This window comes from Ostrinia nubilalis, chromosome 16 (assembly GCF_963855985.1).
Source record: "Ostrinia nubilalis chromosome 16, ilOstNubi1.1, whole genome shotgun sequence".
Taxonomy (NCBI): domain Eukaryota; kingdom Metazoa; phylum Arthropoda; class Insecta; order Lepidoptera; family Crambidae; genus Ostrinia; species Ostrinia nubilalis.
This window is the reverse complement of record NC_087103.1, coordinates 11,111,208-11,134,956: the sequence shown is the minus strand read 5'-3', so window position 1 is coordinate 11,134,956 and position 23,749 is coordinate 11,111,208. Positions and strand designations below refer to the sequence as shown.

The 23,749-nt window shown below is 43.6% G+C and overlaps 3 protein-coding genes across 4 annotated transcripts; 2 read left to right on the top strand and 1 right to left on the bottom strand.

Annotated features, from left to right (window-relative positions):
- Positions 1-27: 27 nt before the first annotated feature.
- Positions 28-3,732, top strand: LOC135079548 (voltage-dependent calcium channel subunit alpha-2/delta-3-like). Its single transcript, XM_063974200.1, has 8 exons — positions 28-158; positions 384-528; positions 585-725; positions 781-934; positions 1,154-1,285; positions 1,631-1,911; positions 2,955-3,184; positions 3,465-3,732. The coding sequence occupies exons 1-8, from the start codon at positions 28-30 to the stop codon at positions 3,730-3,732; spliced, it is 1,482 nt and encodes a 493-aa protein (XP_063830270.1).
- A 162-nt stretch (positions 3,733-3,894) lies between these two features.
- LOC135079393 (voltage-dependent calcium channel subunit alpha-2/delta-4-like) lies at positions 3,895-18,257 on the top strand. Of its 2 annotated transcripts, XM_063974048.1 has the most exons (19): positions 3,895-3,988; positions 6,174-6,308; positions 6,470-6,562; positions 6,741-6,764; positions 6,902-6,928; positions 7,012-7,092; positions 7,960-8,034; positions 8,178-8,285; positions 8,619-8,878; positions 9,196-9,353; positions 12,773-12,898; positions 13,298-13,494; positions 14,138-14,269; positions 14,349-14,618; positions 14,704-14,800; positions 14,894-15,060; positions 15,460-15,621; positions 15,975-16,112; positions 16,874-18,257. In XM_063974048.1, the coding sequence occupies exons 1-19, from the start codon at positions 3,899-3,901 to the stop codon at positions 17,018-17,020; spliced, it is 2,487 nt and encodes an 828-aa protein (XP_063830118.1). In that variant the 5' UTR covers positions 3,895-3,898; the 3' UTR covers positions 17,021-18,257. The 2 variants fall into 2 exon arrangements, with proteins under 2 accessions (XP_063830118.1, XP_063830119.1); XM_063974049.1 differs by lacking the exon at positions 7,012-7,092.
- Positions 17,071-23,747, bottom strand: LOC135079547 (uncharacterized). The gene is made up of 7 exons (XM_063974199.1): positions 23,618-23,747; positions 23,473-23,559; positions 22,083-22,160; positions 21,682-21,743; positions 20,517-20,620; positions 19,349-20,365; positions 17,071-18,934 (listed from the first exon to the last, which is right to left on the bottom strand). The coding sequence occupies exons 1-6, from the start codon at positions 23,745-23,747 to the stop codon at positions 20,095-20,097; spliced, it is 732 nt and encodes a 243-aa protein (XP_063830269.1). The 3' UTR covers positions 17,071-18,934; positions 19,349-20,094.
- Positions 23,748-23,749: the final 2 nt, after the last annotated feature.

The window sequence follows — 23,749 nt, the reverse complement described above, 5'->3', positions numbered from 1 at the left end:
ACAGCCAGCTTGATAAGAAGCTAGAGCATGTGGGACCTGCCGGAGCACTGCCGCAGCCTGCGCAAGCTCCACCTGCGGCGCAGCGAACACTTCGACGCCGACGTCTCGCTGGATCACAGCAGCGTGCACGCCGCCGCCGAGGTCTTCGACTGCAGTCAGTATCCTGCGTTGCTTAGCTATGTACAGCCAGCATAATAAAAAGATAAAAGCGTAGAGCAAATAGGACCTGCCGGAGCACTGCCGCAGCCTGCGCAAGCTCCACCTGCGACGCAGCGCGCACTTCGACGCCGACGTCTCGCTGGATCACAGCAGCGTGCACGCCGCCGCCGAGGTCTTCGACTGCAGTCAGTATCATGCGTTACTTAGCTAAGTACATTGTACAGACAGCTTGATAAGAAGTTAGAGGCGGTGAGCAAATGGGACCTGACGGAGCACTGCCGCAGTCTGCGCAAGCTCCACCTGCGGCGCAGCGAACACTTCGACGCCGACGTCTCGCTGGATCACAGCAGCGTGCACGCCGCCGCCGAGGTCTTCGACTGCAGTCAGTATCATGCGTTACTTAGCTAAGTACATTGTACAGACAGCTTGATAAGAAGTTAGAGGCGGTGAGCAAATGGGACCTGACGGAGCACTGCCGCAGTCTGCGCAAGCTCCACCTGCGGCGCAGCGAACACTTCGACGCCGACGTCTCGCTGGATCACAGCAGCGTGCACGCCGCCGCCGAGGTCTTCGACTGCAGTCAGTATCCTGCGTTACTTAGCTTGTACATTGTACAGACAGCTTGATAAGAAGCTAGAGACAGAGAGCAAGCGGGATCTGCCGGAGCACTGCCGCAGCCTGCGCAAGCTCCACCTGCGACGCAGTGAACACTTCGACGCCGACGTCTCGCTGGATCACAGCAGCGTGCACGCCGCCGCCGAGGTCTTCGACTGCAGTCAGTATCATGCGTTACTTAGCTAAGTACATTGTACAGACAGCTTGATAAGAAGCTAGAGGCGAAGAGCAAAGTGGGGATTTACCGGAGTAGGTATACTGCTGCAGGCTGCGAAAGCTCCCTGACAACTCACGCAATAGATGTAGAATTACAGGTCAAATTGCAGCAGTTATTTTATTTACTAATGGAAACTTAGGTATCTTTGTTGTTCTATTACAGATCCAATAATTAAAAATCACTTGTATTGGTCGGAGGGACTGCTCTCTACATTCAAAGACAACTACGCCCAAGATGCGTCTATGGACTTCCAATACTTTTGCAGTGCCAGAGGCTTCCTGCGACACTATCCTGGTTAGTACCCTAAAGCCTTAATGTTTTAGAATCGTTGGCAATTCGAAAAAATAGAATATTATACCAAGACTGGACGAATTTTTTAAGTAAAGTAAGTAAAAGTATTTTATTTGCCAACAAAAAGTTTACAGTCTGTTTATCTAGCGGCTGCTGCACTAAGCTGTGCTTGTGTCGCGGCAGCCTTAAGAAACACAGGTTAACAATGTTGATAAAATATAGTGAGGACACACGGTAAATCATTGATGTGAACTAATTCCGCTAGCAATATGTACGAGTAGCTAATTTCAACTTTTTATGAACTGTAGAAATGAAAACAATAAATATGCCTATGATACTCTATTACAGCTGCACTCTGGAGCAGCCTCTTCCAGCTACCCCTGGAGACAGACAACGTGTACGATTGCCGACTGCGGCCGTGGTACGTGAGCGCCAACGGAGCCCCTCGCGACATCCTCATACTCCTCGATGCTTCGGGCTCGATGGACAACTCGTCCAACCAAGTCACGGCTGAATGGTTCACCCAGACGCTGCTCAATGCCTTGCCTGATGATGACCAAGTGAATGTGCTCAGATTCAACGTAATTGTCAAGTCTCCGATCAGCTGCTTTGATGATAAACTCGTACCGGTAAGTGTACTTAACTATATTACTTTAGAAACATTAACATTACAGGGAGATTTTGTTATCAGTATCCAAATTTTTAGGAGCGACTCAGAATCAGTAACTTAATCGATTTACGTAAAAAAAACATTTTTTTATTTCATATTTTATTATTTTTATCCGCTATGCGTGGTTTCAAAATTGGCTCGTTCATAGAAAAATACGTACACACAGTTTACTACAAAGCTTAATAGACATAATGGTAGGTACGCGAAAATAAGCCTTAACCTTTAAAAATTAAGATATGGGCAAATTAGATTTTCAATATTTTTTTCGCGAAAAATACCGCGATTAAGAATAATTAAGATAAAGTTGTATTTAAAAAAAAATTCTATAGAGCTTATTTAAAAAAATAGATACTGATAACAAAATCACCCTGTATAACTGACCTTCACTATAAGGAAAACATTTAGGGGAGTTTCCTCTTATCCTAGGGCTATAATATGAAGTCCTTGAGAGATACCTCGCCATAAAAATTTGTTATAGCCCTAAAACATTGCAAAGTCATTTAACAGGTAAAAGTCAGAATAATGTATATTGTCGATACTTAACATAAATGTTTATCAATTCGTAATTCCCCTATGTAATCTGAGGCAAACAATTAAATTGATTGAGTGATAAATACAAGACGGTGACGATTTTTATTGCGAATTCATTTAAATTGATAACGATAACATTTAAAAATGGTCTAGACCAAGGTAATGGTGAAAGTTCCAGGAAAAGTCGTTATGATGTGGTGTTCTGTATGAATATTAATGAATAAACCACAGTTAGTATAATAATTTCCTTCTAGATGTTATTCTTGACTTAACTGATAAGTAAGCCACAGGTGTTTCTTACTCGTAGACTGATCGAACTTATGACACATGTTGTTACACACGTTTAATTAATCGCTTGATAATATCACGGTATAAATATGGTAATACAAAGACAGTAATTCTGTGTCATGCATGACCACTCAAAGTATTTCGCTGAAATTATAACTGTAAATAATATGATATGTTTCGTAGGCTGACCACGTGAACACTGCTGCGATGATGTCTGAGCTGAAAGAGTTGCCATTCAAGAACGAGACCAAAATGGACTACGTGTTGCGATACGCAATACGACTGCTGCAGCGGCAGAAGCCGACGGTGGACCGGCCGGTGTCTTGCCAGCAGGCCATTGTGGTGGTCACCGACAGTCTCTATCACAACTACACTGAACTGCTAAGAGAACTCGACCCAACTGGCCGCATTAGGTAGGATAGAATGAGATACCTATTTATAAACATACAGGGTGGAAACGATATACAAGATATCGAAAAACTGGTTACTGATCCTGAAAGTGCTTCACGAGCTCTTTCAAACCAATAATAGGTTTCAGAATAAACTGGAACTATCCGAAAATTCAATAAAGAGAAAACGAATAATTTTCACTTTGCTTTTGCAGCAGGGTTTTGATCAAATCATCATTTCTTTTACATGCGTGCTCTGCAGGGCATTCTCATTCAATAGAGACAATGTAATTTTCCTTTTCAGACTTTTCGTAATGTGGCTCCACGACCAGTACGGTCTCCGCGACAACACGCGGGAGTATAGCAACTACATCAGCTGTGACCGCGATGGCTACTTCGCAGAGTTGCTTAGCAGCAATGACGTCACGGAGCAAGTTATGAATATCATGCGCGTGCTGGAACGCCCGCTAGTGGCGCAGAGAAAGGAACGACTGCAAGTGTACAGCGATGTGTACGCACATGTTGAGGTGAGTAAGCCCAACAGTAACTACATCAGCTGCGACCACGATTGATACTTTGCGGAACAGCAGCAATGACGTCACGGCCGCCAGGAACGGCTGCAAGTGTACAGCTATGTGTACGCACATGTTGAGGTGAGTAAGCCCAACAGTAACTACATCAGCTGCGACCACGATGGATACTTTGCGGAACAGCAGCAATGACGTCACGGAGCAGGTTATGAATATCATGCGCGTGCTGGAACGCCCGCTAGTGGCGCAGAGAAAGGAACGACTGCAAGTGTACAGCGATGTGTACGCACATGTTGAGGTGAGTAAGCCAAACAGTAACTACATCAGCTGCGACCACGATTGATACTTTGCAGAGTTGCTGAGCTAGCAATGACGCACTATGAACCAAAAGCCCAATCTAGCTGGACAAAAAGGGTCATCGGATATCTTACATTCATTTAGCAAAAACGATAGCTTAATAACCATAGGTAATGATTCAGTCATTATTTTTAGCAACTATCCTCTGATAATTTAGTAATTTTAAGACGAACTTGAACAAGTGAGTATTTTACGATCAAATTATTCACTTTCTTGAGGTTGATATATCAGTGTCTCCTGATTAATTCTAATACAATTGTGAAAATTTTTGTTATGGATCGTGAAGTAGAAGGTACATATTACATATTAAACCAAAAAAATATTCCTAAAGCCTATTAATTAATTAAGATACATGTAGAAATAAAATGAAAATTCGTATTTTTTCACGTTTTTCTGTATTTGCGAGACCAGGAACTACATGTCCCCTCATGTCCCCGGGCTGGATTTTTTATATGAAGTAGCCACATATATGAGCTTCAAAAAATGGTAGGTTGTAGACAGCACACTGAAGCACAACTTTGATTTTTTTGCAGAAAACGTAGTAGCGGTGACTCGAAGCGAATTTTATTACGAATGGTAAAAACACACAAAAACAATACAATTTCAGGACTATTCGATTATTTCTTAGTTAGATAAGACTAAAAAGAGGTTATGGAGTGTATATTATAAAGAATTTAGTCAGATTAGCTCAAAATTAGGCGAAAAATAGGTCAGGTTTGGTAAAATTCAGGACGATTTTGTGACAAGACCGATTGGTGTTGAATGGCTGAATGGTGAAAACTTCAAATTGATACACGTATTTTGTATCCATCTACATCATCTTCAGAAAGTCAATACTTCTACTAGTACTTCAAGTCCTGGTCGCCCAAAGATTGACTTCGTCCAAGCCGCGTTCAAAACAAAAGGAAGACGTAACGAGTTGACGATTTATTTAATTCCTGCAGTACCTACTGACGATTTGGTAATGGCCGGCCAGGTACTGTTATAGTTTTATTTAATTTCCATTATTTTTTAACCAGCTGTGCTTGCGTCTTTGTATGCGTAAAAATAGTTTGATTAATACTTCCCGTTTTTGCAACATTTTTCTTTACTGCTCCACCCCTATTGGCTGTAGGGTGTTATATCGACTAATGCCTTTCTTGATAAATGGGCTATCCAATACAAAAATAATTTTTCAAATCGGGCTGTAGCTTAGTTCCTGAAATTAGCGCGTTTAACCAAACAAACAAGGTCTTCAGCTTTGTAATTTTCAGTAAAGAAAGCCATCTTTAAAAGTACTTAGGCTTAGGTTTAGCATTATACCTTAGTACTTTTACAGAACTAATGCAAAGATGTTAAAATATCAAGCACCAGTATAAAAAAACAATAATTTACCTTAACTAACAAGTCCAGTTTAACTAGACCTCCATACACGTACAAAATGTTAAATAGAGAGGGTCAGCTTATGCTGGTTTTTAGTTTTATCATTATTAAAAGCTTTCTGTTCATTTTTTTTAACATATTATATCAAAGTAAGAGTTTTTAAGGCGTTTAGTACCTATTCCAAGGCTTAAATAATTTTGTCCAGCTAGATTGGCCTTTTGGTTCACAGTGTGACGTCACGGAGCAGGTTATGAATATCATGCGCGTGCTGGAACGCCCGCTCGTCGCGCGGAAAGAAATGAAGGGTTAAGAGTTTACACCGACTTTTACGCAAAATTTGAGGTAAGTGAACCCAAAAATATTAGCTACGACCGAGATGTTTACTTTGCGGAACTGCTCAGCAGCAAGGGCGTCACGGAGCAAGTCATGACTCTACATTTTTGTTGAAAAAAACGTTCTTATTACAACTGTATTCTATAAGATGCTACAATGTTTAAATTGATGTATCTACTGTCGTCTATAACATTTAGCTTGATTAAAGTCATGACAATGGCTCAAGTGCCAGCGTTAGTGTAGTTCACAAAACAGATAGGCACAGTTGCGGCATCAAAATAATCAGTTTCTGATAAAAAAAAAGCTTTACAATCCAGTATTGTTTCAAAAAAACTTCTAAAGTATTTTAAAGTGTCAAAATCCCACTTATCCCATACATACTGTATCGAACTTAATTTAACCAACTCGTTTGAAATAGTTATTTTTCACAGGAACCACGAAGAAGCGAGTTCTACTGGCTGCAAAAAGAAAACGCAGAGCAAGTTTACCGCTACCGAGAGCTGCGCAAGAACAAGGAAAAACTTCTCAACGACACCTACAAGCATTATCTCCACCAACAGAGCTTGGTAACTGGCTTTGACTTTCAGTTCTGATATTATTAGAACCTTTATTCAAAATGTCTAGTTAAACTAGACCTACTTGTTTATGTATATTGTTCGTTTCTAATAAGTATCTTCCTATGTAGGTCATTGTTACATCTTCTAATGAAACTATGGTGTAATTTCAGGACAAGTACGGTCTATACTACGAAGGCCAAGACGTGAACTACAGGCTCCAAATAAGCGTTTCAGTACCTGTGTTCGACCACACTACACTCGAGGTACCTAGCCACAATACTAAATTATTTGTAATAATCTATTATAATCCCTGATAACATTAATAATGATAATGTTGACGATAGGAAATACGCCTTTGTTTGTAGCGGCAAAAGGCGGCAAATATATTTTTCAAGAAGCGCACCAATAACTAAATTATTCATAGCTGTTGTTTGTTCGCAGAATATAACAATAAAACTGGATGAGGTACGTAGATATGACAAATATAGTTCTTTATTATTACTCATCGTTTATCTTTGATATTAGTTGTAATAAGTTGTTCAGCAAATGCGCAAAATTGAACCTCTTTAACCACTCTATGACTTTATCGCTTCTATTTACAGGAGAATCAGAGAAACGCTACAAGAACGGTAAATATGAAATATATAGAACACTGAACTATTTGTTTCTTATCACTAATTGTTTGATAGAGCAGTTTGATTTGTTTGCGTAGTACCCGGTGAACAGATTACTTGGCGTAGCCGGGATCGATATACCTATCGATCACCTGAAGCTGATATTGCCTTATTATCAGGTAAATCTATTATAGTTAGCTAGCTACTTCTAGTTTTACTGATTAGGCTACTTTTTAAATAAGATATGAAGTGTTAGAGTCAAAGACATTTGGAATTTTTGATTAAATATTGAACTGAATATTTGCGGCAACATTATTGCATAATACAGCTTAAATAGTAGATTAGATTGGAATTAGACATAACTTTAAGATGTCACTTACATATTTTGATAAACTCAATGGGCCTAGATTATTGCCAAGTGATGTGTCTTAAAAAGTCTTAGGGTTTTATGACCGCGTGCGATGCGTACCTACTTATTTATCAATTAATTATTTCACAAAATACGAATTTACAAAGAATGTGCTGAAGATACTGTAACTTACCTGAAATTATTAGATAAATAATATTTTCTCTAAGATAGATTGGTTTCTATCTAATAACTTCAAGAGCTAATGCTGATGCTAATTAATTACTCATGTATTTTTATGTTTCAAAATCATCGGGGTAGTTCATCGTCGGCGTATTTGTGATAAAAAGATAATTGCTAAGAAGCTAATTGTAATCCTGCAGTAATGCTCTATACTAAGAAAGAATGCGCTATCATGGTATTCGTCGAGATAAAAATTGACACTAATCGACACTAATTTATCAAGGATTGTTATAATCCAATTATTTTTATGATCCATGACGTACTTTGGTCTTGTTTGTTATTAACGTGCTAAAACAAAGGTAGGAATCTACTTTTTTAGAGGACAACAGTCAACAACATTATAATTTAGCTTTCTGAAAAACAAATGTTTTATCAAGGTATGTACTTAATCAATAATACATTTATCATATTAGAGAAACATCCGATATTAGAAAAACACGCTTATGCTTTTTTCCAGCTCGGGCCTGGCGGCGTACTATTCGTGATTGATCATCGCGGTAACATCGTCTTGCATGACAACCTTAAACCTGTCGTAAGTACTTTTGTTGTTGTTTATAATTAATTACTTTTATTAAGGTTTGGAAAACATACCCCAAAATTTCCATTTTCACCATTAGATTCAAACTATTCTATGTCTTTACTTCGGAATTAATTCAACTTATTTTTCTTGTACAGTTTGATGGCGACCTCCTGAAACCTGGTTATCGGACAGTAGATATCATAAACCTGGAACAGCCGGCTAAAGAACACGCACCAAGAGACTATCCGGAAAAATGGTTGGAAGTAGGTGCTCTATGTTTAAATCATAGCTTTAATGTGATTCGATTTTGTTTTATGTTACGTTGTTACGTCCTATAGAATATTTTAATAAGGCTGGGTTACACCATCTTAATTTAACTTTGACAAACGTCAAAAATCCGTCAAACTCCATACAAAAAACACCGGTTATCGTTATAAGTAGTTACCGTCAAAGTTAGGTGGTGCAACTCAGCCTAAGTGTTCGAGTTAGTAGAGCAGAGAGCTCTATCATTTTCTTACATGTACAATGGAAATGAGGAATGATGATGAAAACTAACTATACTTTCTATCCAATAACAATGTTATATCTACTTACAGTTTCGGCATTCGCTCGTAATTCAACATCCCAGAGGCATCCGAGTGATGCATGGAAAGAACGTATACGAAGAAGGAATGCGAGCCAGCTTGGAACAAAGAGAATACCACTGGAAGAGGGTTACTGACCATTACGTTGTGGCGGTAGTACTACCACCGTATGGGCGATACCATGCAGTTCCTGAAGGACAGTTCACGCAACAGATCGCTCAGGAAGCATTGAAAACGTTGACGAGAAGTGACTTTGCAGTTAATCCAGACTGGTGAGTATTGAGAAGACTACTATTCGTCAGAAGTCACCATTCGATTCCGATCAAATCTGGGTGTTTTCTATGTGAAATATTTAAGTATTTACCAAAAAAGATTAATATCTGCTTAAATTCGTTGCTTGCCCGGTAGTAGGTACCTCTTAAGTACAAGTTTTGCTTAATTTGGGACAAGATGGTGTGGTATGGGACATTTTCCCACGATATTTAAAAAATCGAGGAAAAATAAGGGAGTGTGGACCAAGTAGACAGATTGATATGTAAAGAGAACTCACCGCGGTAAGATAAATTAAACTAAAAATAAATACTTTCAGGTTGTACTGTAAGCACGTGGAGCCGCACTTTGACACGCCCGAAGCGGAGGTGCTGCACTTCATCCGAAGACGGAGCGACGAGCCAAACTTCGCAATGAAGAAGCTCAAGCACCTCTTTTCACCACTAGAGCCCGCTTTGTTGGACAAGACTTACCAATGTAGGTACCTACCTTCCTTTTATTTTATTGGAAACTAGTGGGGGGTCTCTAGCCCACATAAACTACTAAAAGTTAGACTCTGGTTTAACTCTGATTTAAATTGACATTTAGTATGGAAATGTCATTTATTTATTTATTTATTTTATAGAAACCAACAGCGATACATTGAAAATGTTAGTTATAAGATTTAGACTGATAATACAGCCAATGAAAGGTTTCCCTTTTTATTACAAGCTTTTTACAAGCTTTATATTGACTTCACTTGTTAGTATGTGTGGGACAAATCTTGCAACTGAATTTAAGACCACTTCTCTTCAACCGATTGAGCTGAAATTTGGTATACTTATGTAAGTACGATGACAATGCAATGTTATGGTACCATTGAGCTGGTCTGATGATGGAGTCAGGAGGTGGCCATAGGAACTCCTAAACGAAACGGCGGAATCGTATCGAGTTTGGGTTCGTTGGATTTGTCTTTTCAAGCAGTTTAGTGCTAGATGATGTCCAGGGTCCTGATGATGGATTAGGGAGGTGGCCATAGGAACTCCTAAACGAAACGGCAGACACTCATCGAGTTTGGGTTCGTTGGATTTTTCTTTTCGAGCAGTTTAGTGCTAGATGATGTCCAGGGTCCTGATGATGGAGTCAGGAGGTGGCCATAGGAACTCCTAAACGAAACGGCGGAATCGCATCGAGTTTGGGTTCGTTGGATTTGTCTTTTCGAGCAGTTTAATGCTAGATGGTCTCCAGGGTCCTTATGATGGATTAGGGAGGTGGCCATAGGAACTCCTAAACGAAACGGCAGAAACTCATCGAGTTTGGGTTCGTTGGATTTGTCTTTTCGAGCAGTTTAGTGCTAGATGATGTCCAGGGTCCTGATGATGGAGTCAGGAGGTGGCTATAGGAACTCCTAAACGAAACGGCGGAATCGCATCGAGTTTGGGTTCGTTGGATTTGTCTTTTCGAGCAGTTTAATGCTAGGTGATCTCCAGGGTCCTTATGATGGATTAGGGAGGTGGCCATAGGAACTCCTAAACGAAACGGCAGAAACTCATCGAGTTTGGGTTCGTTGGATTTGTCTTTTCGAGCAGTTTAGTGCTAGATGATGTCCAGGGTCCTGATGATGGATTTGGGAGGTGGCCATAGGAAATCCTAAACGAAAAGGCAGAAACTCATCGAGTTTGGGTTCGTTGGATTTGTCTTTTCAAGCAGTTTAGTGCTAGATGATTTTTTTTAAGGGACGCGCGCTGGTAGCTTGAAGAGCTTTTCCAGTTTCACCGGGCAGAGTGGCGAGTACAGAAGGTACTCTAGCCGTTTGGCGATCGTCGGTGCGCGTGCCGACGAGGCCGAGTGTGGGCTCACTCTAGTGGGCCCGATCGAGGGGGACTACGGACGCGGCCTGAGGGCGCCACGGTAAGCTCGGACCTGGGCTCAGGCCATGTCCGGGGGACGGATAGGGGAGAACCGGCCCGGTACATGTCTGTACCGTCCGAAATGATATGCAGGGCCTCGTACTCGCCGGCGAGTACGGTGTAACGAGCTACTGTGTTGTGGAGTAGTTGGCGTGCTTAAGGCAGTGATTTCTGTGTTCAGAAATTCGGTAATAGGATTGTCCGGGTCGTCTAGGACATGCCTAGGTCGTCGGTATTGGGCAGCGACATCTTTCTGGGATGTGTACGAGGCGGCGCTAACGATAAGAGGGTTCTTGTGGTTGATCGCTTTATCAAAGTAGCGGTGAGAAGCTTTTTTCATAAAGTGATCAATCGATGGGATCTCGAAATCTCTATGGAGATTCGTGTTACGCACGAACCACGGGGCATCCGCGGCTCGGCGTAAGAATTTGTTTTGGAGGGTCTGGAATTTCTTAAGGACTGTGCAGGAAGTGTGAGCAAACACCGGACTGGCGTAAGTCAACACTGGACGGATGCAGGTTTTGTAAATTGTCAACTTATTTCTAAGTGACAATTTACTTTTCCTTCCAACTAGGTGGTAGAGTCGGTGGGTGTAGTGGTTCGCACGGCTTAAGACGCGTCTGAGGCGCGGAGCGAACGATAATCTCTGGTCGAGGGTGACACCTAAGTACTTGACCTCACTCTTCCAAGGAATAGTTTGGTCAAAAAAGGTGAGAATGGGTGGGGACATGAGGACGAGTGCGAACCGGAGGACGTTTCGCAGACAAAGCCCTAGAAAAGTACACTGATGCACTTTTTTCGGGATTCACCTCGATACGCCACTTCCTGAACCATTCGCCTAATTGTGTGACTGCGCGTTGGAGCGCCAAGATGACGTAATTCCGATTACGTCCGGACTTGTAGAGTGCGGTGTCGTCCGCAAAGAGGGCTAAATCTGGGGATGTCATTGACGTACAATGAAAAAAGAATGGGTGCTAGATGATGTCCAGAGTCCTGATGATGGAGTCGGGAGGTGGCCATAGGAACTCCTAAACGAAACGGTGCGGCGGAATCTTATCGAGTTTGGGTTCGTTGGATTCGACTTCTCGCGCACTTTGGTGCTAAATAATGACCCAGAGATTGAGATACAACTAAAAAGTATAAAATAAAATAATAATAAAAAAAAACTTTTTTAAAAACAAGCTTTATCCTGAAATGCAGTTGTACTAAAACGAAAAAAATAATTGTATGCTTGGTTCCAAGAATTTCAAAAGCTTGTAGCGCAAACAGAAAAAAAGAGGAATAAATTCCATGCGCGATACAAGCTTTTGAAATTCTTGGAACCAAGCATACAATTATTTTTCGTTTTAGTACAACTGCATTTCAGGATAAAGCTTGATTTTAAAAAAGTTTTTTTTTATTATTATTTTTATAAAAGTACTAAAGTCATATTAAACAAGTGTTCGTCAGTCGTCACAGGCTTAACTTTTTTTGTAATAAAGGGATAAGTAGATGTCCAGACATATTAATATTATCTCTTAATTGCATTACATGGTATTCGTTGAAAGTGACAAGATAACGTGCTCGTTAGCTACTGTTTTAGATTGTGCATACGATTCTGCCCCAAACAGTAGGTGTCACTGATCTGATAAATTAATATTCATCTAATGTGTTTTTCATATCGATCAGCGATATGCATCTATCTTCGAAACTGATAATACGGGTTTACTGGCTAGGAAAAAAACGTAAGAAAATAATAGGTATGCAGAGGTATAATATCGAAAGCACCCTAAGTACACCAGTACTTAGATACATTTTAAGTATGACTGACTACAATGACTCTTGGGATTAGGTATATGAGGGAATCTACTATGTTTATCTATTATTAGATAGTACAACAAATCGATAGACAATAGGCTTTGCGGATGATTAATACAGTAGTAAATAGGCGGCAGTATTTAATCTAATCAACTGCGATCACCGATTAATTTGGATAGGAAAATTTGGAGGAAAATGCCTTATTTCCAGGTAACGAAGAACTGATAGCGAGGCTTTGCAGAGAAGCCGTCGCCACCAGCAAGTGGATGGAGGACCACGAAGACTTGGAGTGCACTACCTGCAAACTGGGCTCTGTTACAGCGTTCTTCTCCAGTGGTACGAATGATTAGACGTTGACGGTAGATGTACATTTAGTAGGTAACTGAAATCGATAAATTGACAATCTTGAATGTGTGAGAATTGGTACTCTATATTATATTAATCCGTCATAACGTTTGATATTGATCACGTTTTCAGCAGCTTTCTAGTTTCGCAGCTCTAACTGGCTTATTTCAGCGAAAACCGAGATACCAAAAAGTAAACTCAAGATACGAGGAATGCGGGTTCGAACCCTGTCGCCGCTCGACTATTAATTCGTTCGTTTCAGCCAAATGACGTGGTGCCCTGCCTCCCATAAGAATTTCCATAACGACCGGTCTTGCGCTGCCCGCATCCAGATACTTCCCGCGACTGGCTGTAATAACTTTATGCAACTGAACCATATAAAAATCCTAGAGAGCGGGTTAACTCGGTGGCGCCACTATCACATCACGAGCCCGCACGCGCCGCCTCCGTCTGGGGGAGCTTGGCCTCACGGGCCGGCCGAGCCGTGGTACCGGCGCGCCGTCGCCGCCGGCGCAGCTGAGCTGTTGGTTCACGCACCGGTCACGCCGGTGCGCAGGATGCGCAATACTGAGGCTAAACCGCCTGAGGTAAATATCAAAAGAGGTAGATATTTATTGCTGCCTTGTGGAACATTTTGTTCCTGGCAGTAGCGGCGTAAGGGGGGGGCGGTGGGGGCGGTCCGCCCCGGGTGCCAAGCATCAGGGGGTGACACAAGTCGCGCAGATTAGTACTCACTGGCGCATCTGCATGGCAAGTTTGCGGTCTATATCATGATACGGGGGGAAAGGGGTGCGATTGTCTTTCAATCTTCGAATCGGTAGGTTAACCCTGAGGGGTACCAGGGGGTGCCTTAGGACTTATGACTAGGGGGGGGGGGGGGTGATCGCCTACCAACCCATGCTACGCCGCCACTGGTTCCTGGCACTCTGCTTTGCATTTAACTCGTGCGAAGTAGTCACGTACTAGTCCTTAAAGTTTAAAGTATCATAAGTCGAATAGTAGGTACCTATACCTTCCCTTTCCTGGAATATTTAGTCGACGTTTTCCATCATACTATATCACTTGCTTCTGCTTATCTTCTTCCGACAATTTTAAAGGGATCCTGAATATAACATGGATCTTCCAAGTTCTCTTCTTTTACTCCTCTTCTCCACTGCTTACAAATACAAACTGCAGCAATAATGTGTATAGGGCAAGACACTTTCTAATTTTAAATACCTACCTTTACAGGTGGGGACTCGAGGAGAATGGTTAACGGCTGCAAGGGTGGTGGGCTCCGATAAGGGCGTGATAGGCGTCGCCGGCTTCCACTTCCACCCGCAGCATTTTGAGGATCTACTTGTAGCTGTTACTTACGATCCAGTAAGGGCCTTTTTTTGCGAAGTAATATACCTCAGGAGTATCAGTGATTAAAATCTTGAAAACATTTACCTACTTTCAGTGCGACGAAAAAGATGAAGACTGCAAACCAACCTGCGACGGTAAAATCTGGTCGTGCGTGATCATCGATGAGGGTGGATGGATCGTGGCTGGAGGCCCCTCGCCTGCTGACGAGGACAACCCATCCTCCGAAGACCCCATCAGGTTACACCTGGCGACGGCCTACCCAACCGCCATGGCTGCGCTGGTCAAAGCCAAGATATTCACGGTCAATTGGCTGCACGATTACCAAGGAGTCTGCTTCAATTACGAAGAGTCATCCGCATCCATGGTATTAATGGTTATTTAGAAATAGGATAGAAATATCATAATAATTATTGATTTAGTTCACAGAGAACAAGTGCTAACTGTTTCAGGTGTTGCCAACATTGCTGAAATCAATATGGCGCAGCGTCTATCTACTAATTACCGTTGCACAAGAATTGGTGACATTAGTGGCAGTGTTAAGTTCAAGTTAGTAAAAAATGTAACAGCAAGCCATGAAAATATAATAAGTTCAAATGTTTGATAACTTCTAAATTCTTCATAATTGATAAACATCTGCAGGTAACACAGCGTATGCCGACACCCAAAAGGAAAGAGACAAAAGACGTAACCGCGTCCGACGCGACTTTGAAAGGGAAAAGTACGACCGACTTTACGACGAACGAGTGCTCGTCAACAGATCTCGCTTCGCAGCTTGCGATAGATCGCGGCCTATGTACGAATTGCAGGTAAATTGTCTGAAAGAAATCTTTTCAAATTCACAGTGCCCAACTAGAACAACAACAACAATGAATTTTACATAAACCAATTTGGTAGGTATTCTGGTAGATGGTTAAGTCACGAAATAACCTCCTCTCCGATCACTCAGACCACGTGGGGACAACATTTTCTACTTGCTTTGGTTGGTAGGGCTGTTTTAGTAAGTCTGTAAATCATTTCAGCCATAGAATGTCCACTGCTGTACATAGGCTCCCCAAATGATTTCCATGTTGATCGATTGGTAGCCTGGGATTGGGATTGGTGGCCTGCGTACAGCGCCTTCCTGCTACCTTTATGATACGCTGCGTTTTCCGGTACGCGTACTAGCTCCACTGTTACCACAACTATAAACTGTACTTTATTCACAGCGCACACCTCAAACGATGGAATACCTCCGGCGCGGAGCGTCGCTATGCAGCTGGCCGCTAGTTGGCGCTCCCGTGCCCGGCACCAACCTGCTGCTGTTAGCTATCTACACGCGCTGCCGCTACCACGAGGACCCTGTGCACGACCCGCTCGTCAATAAGCCGGTAACACAGCTCTTCATCACATAATCGGCCCATTCGACATTATACCTGGAATTTGTATGCAGTGTTATCACACACTGCGCAAATTCTCAGTGGTGCGTCAATCTCCACTGGTTAGGGCTTCAGTCATACTATAGATTAGACAGGAGTTGCAGTAGTTTAATTGAGAGATGGGATAATTTTGTACCCATCACTAATCTCGTAAAGACATTGATTGTATTGCCGCTACCCTCTTAGGCACTGTGTATATCTCTTTTATTAAAAGAGGCAGAGTGAGCCGACCCTTTTAAAAACGGACTACATGCTGCTATACGGTTTCTTTTATCTATTGTGCTAATTATTATATCGTCATCCAGGTGGACGTAGACAAACTGATGGGCGACCAGAACTGGGGAAAGATGTCAAAAGCAAGCAGGCTTGCGTGCTTCAGAAACCGCGTGCCTTTGCTCGGCCGCCCGCCGCGCGTCACTTGCTTCCAGCACAACTATACGGAGGTAATTGAAAGTATTGAAACAATCTCAAAGCCCGCTTAATCTAATATGCTGGAATACAGGCGACGAAGAAAAAACGACAAGTAACATCGAGCGAATAAGGTCAGAGTCCCACGATCTTGTTTGTTGCTACTTCACTTTCTGCTCCGCACTGAACTCTTTCTCTAAATTCGTAGAGTCATGCACTTTCATTCATACTAACGCAAATATCAGCGTGTGAGTTCGCCACTTTAAACAGTCAATAAGAAAATGATTAACGATAGTAGTGACAGTACGATTGGGGTCTTACTCATTCTAAAGCTAGCTCAGTGGAAAAACCCTGATAGATCAAATGGTGAACCACTTACCAATTTCCACAGTGTCGTAAAAACACTAAACAATGGAATTATGAGACTCATTGCGATTCGCGGCACTGCTAGGGCCACAGATCACAGAAACTAAAGGTAGATGTGAAAAGGGGGCGTGGCCGGTGTCGCAGAAATATGCCCAAAAACAGAACACATTGCTCGTGTGAGCAATGATGACAGGAACGACGACATAATGTAAACAGTTTACATTGCTTGCGCAGTACTAAAGATTATTCGAACGTTGAGTACTGATACCGCAGTGGATAATGAGCACATATTTTGATTACTTTATGTGTGTGAATTTCTAATACGACACTGAGTTTCGAACTCAGCGCATCAGTTGGCAACTCTCTACGTCTCTATGGCTAAGGCACAAACAAACGGCCTTCAAGTACTCATTCGTTACTCTCATTCCAGGAAGAGGGATACCGCCAGTGCGGCCCCTGGCTGCCCGACCCGGAACCAGAGGAGGAAGAAAGCACCGGCTCAACTTCAAATGCACGTCATCAACTCTCTGTGCTATTGAAACTACTGTTCCTATTTACATTATTTACATACGTATAAAATGCCAATTTGCTACAATCTATTTTATGTTTAAATAAAAAGAATGATAATTTCCCAATAACTTGTTTAATTCAGTTATATACATAGGTTTTGGTTCGGAAACAGCTATAATACTGATCATTGCTACACTGGAATCAAAGGAGACTTCCGTCTGGCAGTATTGCCAAATTATTACTATTGTTACTGCATATAGGTACTTACGAATACGATTTACATTTTACTCACTTGTGTTTCACCTTAAATTTAAAATCATCATCTACAAAATCATACTTTAAGAAAAAAATATGCTTAGACATTTTAAACAACATTCAAATATTAATAATAAATTAATTTTATTTAAGGCTTGATATAATCGAAAATAAAATGAGAGGGGTCTTCTACTTGATCAAAGTACTCAATATTGTTTATTTTATGATTAAAATATTATTTTATACAACCGTTATTTTAATACTTACAACCCTGAAAATTCAGACTATTAATAATCCTAATTTTTCATTTATAACGGTCTAAATCGAACATCTTATCTATCCAACAAAATACAATAAATATACATTTGGCATGCGTAAAATAAAGGAAAATTTGTAATATCTTAATACAAGTATTTATTTTGTTACAACATGAATCATCTAATTTAATACATAAATATTTTATTTAGACAAAAATAGATCCGTGGATAATTTTATTAGAGTATACAAAATGCTATGTTAATTGTACGTAACTGACGTTAATAAATTCAATATTTTGTTAAAAATACCAACTTTGAGCTCAGCATCTATACGCGAGTACCAATATCTACACAATTTCAAAACCACGCCATAAAGGTTTACTTTGGTTGAACCATGCATTAATACAGGGCTGAACCATCACAACAAAAATGTACCATATTTAAGGAGCTTTTTAGTTTATCGTTTGCTTGCGACTCAATTTCAGGAATATAATTATGGAGACAAGTTTTAGTATAATTCAAAATTAATAATTCCAAAGTCTACCTATCTACCTTACTACGATCCAAGTAGAATTTTGAATTTGAGTTCATTCTCGAAATTTCCTTGTATTCAGTTCTCATTTGGCACCATTTATCCTAGTATTATTACTCTATAAACGTCAACTTTTCAATATTTTTGCCTAAGAGAGCTTTATTAATTTTTGAACAGGATAATTTCAACACCAATTAATGTTCCTTTGAAAATTACGACAATTTATACTCTATGATAGAATCTGTTAATGGCTACCTAAATACTTACAATAAAATTAAATACACTTACCTACTTATTGTAATACTATTTTGTATGTATCCTCCCTCCCTCATACTATACCTAATTAAACTTACAAAACGATTGATTGGGCTCTTATCTAATACAAAATGTAAATAAAATGATAAAAAATATTTTAATAAAATGTAAAATTGTAAAATACAACAAATTAATCTTTGGTATAATAAATAAATAAAATCAATTATTTTTAATTTACGTAAAAAAATAATTTATAATGGACAACACATCTCATGTGTTGCAAAAAAAGCGTATTACGATAGTAAAATTGCTTGTGCACAAATTGTGATGTTCCACTATTAATATATCATAATAATAAACCGGAATGGTTAGATTCATCTATAATAAAGGCAGTATTTTGTTCATTTTATGAATTTAGACTTAAATAAATGTATATTATGTAATTGGTGGGGTTTATATTGCTCATTACATATTATAAAGGTTTCTCATAACCTTAAAGGGGAATGTTAGTTGATTTAGTTTCTTTCGAAGAAGCTGCTACGAATAAATTAATACATATTTTTTTGTTTATCTTTTTGCAAATAAATATATAGAATCTTACTCCTCTTCAGACTCGGTGTCCGAGTCCGGTATGGTGTTAAACCAGTTCTCCCAGTTGGAAGGAGGGCCCATCACCGTTCGGCTGAAACAAGGAACAATTCTAAATAATGGCTTACGAGGATTATCACAATTACTTAGAATTCATACTTTAGACCCGAGTAGGCGACCAACACCTCAATTCATCATCCGCACAAACTGAACTAAGACTTCCCTGTTGTGGTTAGGAAAACAGTTCTTATTTTGACTTTCTCATCCACAAATCTGAAAATATAGAGTTCATATTCTCAGCGTGCCAATAAGTGACCCCGAACTGTCAAATAATTGCAAAAAACGGTTCTGTTTGACGTGACGGCGACGGCATCACCCATCTCTTTTTATCACGAAGTGTTGCTGCTAGTGATATCTCGCCTGCTTAGTTCTTTGTTGCTCTATCCCGCTAGGTATTTTAACTTTATGGCGTGGACTCTATGCGTGCGGCGTAAGGTTCAAGGTTCACCTCTGCTTGGTGACGGGCTGCGGCAGCGTGGCGGTGGCGGGCGGCGCGGGCGCGGCAGTGTCTAGTGCCGGCGCCCGGCGGTCGAGAGTGGACTGTATGCGTGCGGCGTAAGGTTCAAGGTTCACCTCTGCTTGGTGACGGGCTGCGGCAGCGTGGCGGTGGCGGGCGGCGCGGGCGCGGCAGTGTCTAGTGCCGGCGCCCGGCGGTCGAGAGTGGACTGTATGCGTGCGGCGTAAGGTTCAAGGTTCACCTCTGCTTGGTGACGGGCTGCGGCAGCGTGGCGGTGGCGGGCGGCGCGGGCGCGGCAGTGTCTAGTGCCGGCGCCCGGCGGTCGAGAGTGGACTGTATGCGTGCGGCGTAAGGTTCAAGGTTCACCTCTGCTTGGTGACGGGCTGCGGCAGCGTGGCGGTGGCGGGCGGCGCGGGCGCGGCAGTGTCTAGTGCCGGCGCCCGGCGGTCGAGAGTGGACTGTATGCGTGCGGCGTAAGGTTCAAGGTTCACCTCTGCTTGGTGACGGGCTGCGGCAGCGTGGCGGTGGCGGGCGGCGCGGGCGCGGCAGTGTCTAGTGCCGGCGCCCGGCGGTCGAGAGTGGACTGTATGCGTGCGGCGTAAGGTTCAAGGTTCACCTCTGCTTGGTGACGGGCTGCGGCAGCGTGGCGGTGGCGGGCGGCGCGGGCGCGGCAGTGTCTAGTGCCGGCGCCCGGCGGTCGAGAGTGGACTGTATGCGTGCGGCGTAAGGTTCAAGGTTCACCTCTGCTTGGTGACGGGCTGCGGCAGCGTGGCGGTGGCGGGCGGCGCGGGCGCGGCAGTGTCTAGTGCCGGCGCCCGGCGGTCGAGAGTGGACTGTATGCGTGCGGCGTAAGGTTCAAGGTTCACCTCTGCTTGGTGACGGGCTGCGGCAGCGTGGCGGTGGCGGGCGGCGCGGGCGCGGCGGGCGGCGCGCGGCGCTGTAGTGTCTGCGTGCCGTCTTCCTCCTCCGCCTCCCAACCTTCCTCTAACACCCATCTGCGAACCACACCTAAAGTTTACTTCAGAGATACGCCTCCAAAATATTGGAGTAGCTCGTTTACGCTAATCCAGCAATGAATTCACAGCATTTCTAATGTGAAATGGCCAGGCGGGGAAAAAACTTCATTTCTTACACTACATTTTTGCTAGAAAATCTGTACCTTGAACTGCTAGCGGATTTGCAGTTTTCGCATTCGCTTCGATAGTCATCGGCGTCTTCGGTGCCGGGCGCATTCGTTCCTTCGTAGCTGCACACGCATGATGGCTGAAACGAAAACAGCAATTATTTTTGGAACTACAGCGGGTGTGACTGACATTTGGTTGTAGGGGAGGAGCAGTGAGGGAGGTGTGTCCTTGTTGTCAGAATGAAGCGGTTTGAGGGCGGCGGGAAAGTGACTGGCTTTGTCGATGGTGAGCATTTCGTTACAGTGGAAAAGCGGTGAAAAAGTTGACAGACATTGTTCCAGTTAGAGTGTAGCGGATTTTGGGCGAAGGGACAGTGCGAAAGGTCACTGACCTTGTCAACAGTGTGGTTGCAGGGGAAAAGCAGTGATGGAGGTGACTGACTAGTGGTTGGAAAATATTGGAACGTAGCGGTTTTCGGACGGCGTCGTTGATATGTGAAGGGTGACCTTGCCGTTACATGTCTTATCTACTTAACTTAATCAGTGCCTGAGGTATGAGAGCGGCATAGGACGGGTGGCATCGACATTATTATGACGTGACAGAGCATACAAATCTGAAGCACATCTCAAGTCACGCTGACGTTTGACGTCAACAAAAACACCCTTCCATGCCGCTTATGGGAATACCTCAGTCCCCCAAGATAAATAGCAAAATGGTTGAAAGGCTTTTTTTGTATGGAGCTTCAACGTTTGATTTTCGATTCGTTTAAAAAGTGCCACTTGCCACCTACAGGCACTGAGTAAGTTACGTGCTAGACCATAATTATACAAATATTAGAAAGGAGCGGTTTGGTTTTGGCGGGTGACTGACCTTATCAACAGTGAGCGGCAGCGTGGCGTGCGGCGGCGGCGCGGGCGCGGCGGGCGCGGTGGCGGGCACATACGCTAGTGTGCCTTCGGTGTGAGTGCCGACGGTGCACGTTGAGGGATCATGGGTCGCCCGGCGGTCGATGCTGACGGTGCAGCAGGATGTACGATCTTGCTCGTACACAAGTCATTGGTACAAAATGGTCGGTCGCCGATCGATCGCACAGCGCGCGGGCGAAAACCGCAATACATTTTGTTGGTAGCCGGCGACTGGTTGCGCCGCCATGGTGTCCCGGTGAAATATAGCCTTAAGTTTGTTGTAGAGGTGACTGACCTTATCGACGGTGAGCGGCAGCGTGGCGTGCGGCGGCGGCGCGGGCGCGGCGGGCACATATGCTAGTGTGCCGTCGGTGTGTTTTTAGTGTGTGTGCAGCAGGATGTACGATCGTGCTGGTACAAGGTGACTGACCTTATCGACGGTGAGCGGCAGCGTGGCGTGCGGCGGCGGCGCGGGCGCGGCGGGCACATATGCTAGTGTGCCGTCGGTGTGTTTTTAGTGTGTGTGCAGCAGGATGTACGATCGTGCTGGTACAAGGTGACTGACCTTATCGACGGTGAGCGGCAGCGTGGCGTGCGGCGGCGGCGCGGGCGCGGCGGGCACATATGCTAGTGTGCCGTCGGTGTGTTTTTAGTGTGTGTGCAGCAGGATGTACGATCGTGCTCGTACAAGGTGACTGACCTTATCGACGGTGAGCGGCAGCGTGGCGTGCGGCGGCGGCGCGGGCGCGGCGGGCGCGGTGGCGGGCACATATGCTAGTGTGCCGTCAATGCTGACGGTACACTAGCATATGTGCCCATCGCCCGTCATGGGTCGCCCGGCGGTCGATGCTGACGGTGCAGCAGGATGTACGATCGTACTCGTACAAGGTGACTGACCTTAGTTAGTTAGTTAGTTTTGCAGGGCAATCGAATACCGCACTTAGCCTCATGATTGGGCCATTGTGCGCGATTTGTGGTTTATATTCCTACTCCAACCACCCCAGATCCCCCCAGAAGGCGAGCAGCCCGTCTAGGCTGCTGCAGGCCTCCTGTAGCGACGATGGTGATCGAAGAAATTGAGCCCGTTGTTCTTCACAGTGGGCTGTCTGTGACACCTATGTTGTATAGGTGCTTGCCTACAGTGTCCGGTTATGACACTTAAGACCTTGCGGATGCTGTCCCTGTTTAGTCTGATGAGGCTGCGGGAGAACTTTTTCGATACGTCCGGAACCGCATCTTTTGTTTGCCTGCATCCTTCGCTATTTTTCCATTCTGTGTGGTGTTTTTCTTCTGTTTTGGAACGCAGCCAGTTCCTGATCTGTGCTTGTGGTATCGGCAGTATTGGTTCCGGGCCAAATACTGTTGTGTCCGAACCTCTTTTTGCCAGTTCATCCGCTGCGTCGTTGCCTAAAGAGTTACTGTGCCCTTTGATCCATTGCAGGGTAACTCCATTTACAGCTGCAATGTCTTGGAGCGCTTCATGGCATTCCAATATAAGGGCCGTTGTTATTGTGTTGCTTTGTAGCGCTTGCAGTACGGATGCACTATCCGAGATAATTCTTATGTTTAGACCTCGGATGTCTCTGGCTGTTACCGCCTGTGCTGCTTTGGTAATTCCAATGCATTCTGCTTGGAAAATTGTATTGTGTTTATCTAATGTTGTTGATATTCTTATATTAAGATCATTCGAGAAGACACCAGCTCCTGTACCCGTTTGAGTTTTGGAGCCGTCCGTGTATATCCTAACTTCATTGATTCCAGAGTAATCTCGCGTCTCCGCTGTAAGTTGGATATTATATCTTCGGTCGAAAATGTGTTCACAGGGTATCCTATCGATGGGTGCCTCAGTGAGAGGTATTTCTTTTATGGTTTTCTGCAGGATCGCAGAGTGTCCTGTCTCCTTGTTTTGCTTCCATAGGCCGTTTCCTTTAAGTCTTAGAGCGGCTGCTTGCGCTTCCTCCTGAATGATGAGATCTAAGGGTCTAAGATTCAGAAGGTACTCAAGTGATGCCGATGGTGTGGTTCTCATGCAACCAGTGGCCGCTATGCTTGCTAGACGTTGCAGGCTTTGGAGTTTTGATCTTACTGTGGTGACTGACCTTATCGACGGTGAGCGGCAGCGTGGCGTGCGGCGGCGGCGCGGGCGCGGCGGGCGCGGTGGCGGCCACATATGCTAGTGTGCCGACGGTGCACGTTGAGGGATCATGGGTCGCCCGGCGGTCGATGCTGACGGTGCATCAGGATGTACGATCGTGCTGGTACAAGGTGACTGACCTTATCGACGGTGAGCGGCAGCGTGGCGTGCGGCGGCGGCGCGGGCGCGGCGGGCGCGGTGGCGGGCACATATGCTAGTGTGCCCATCG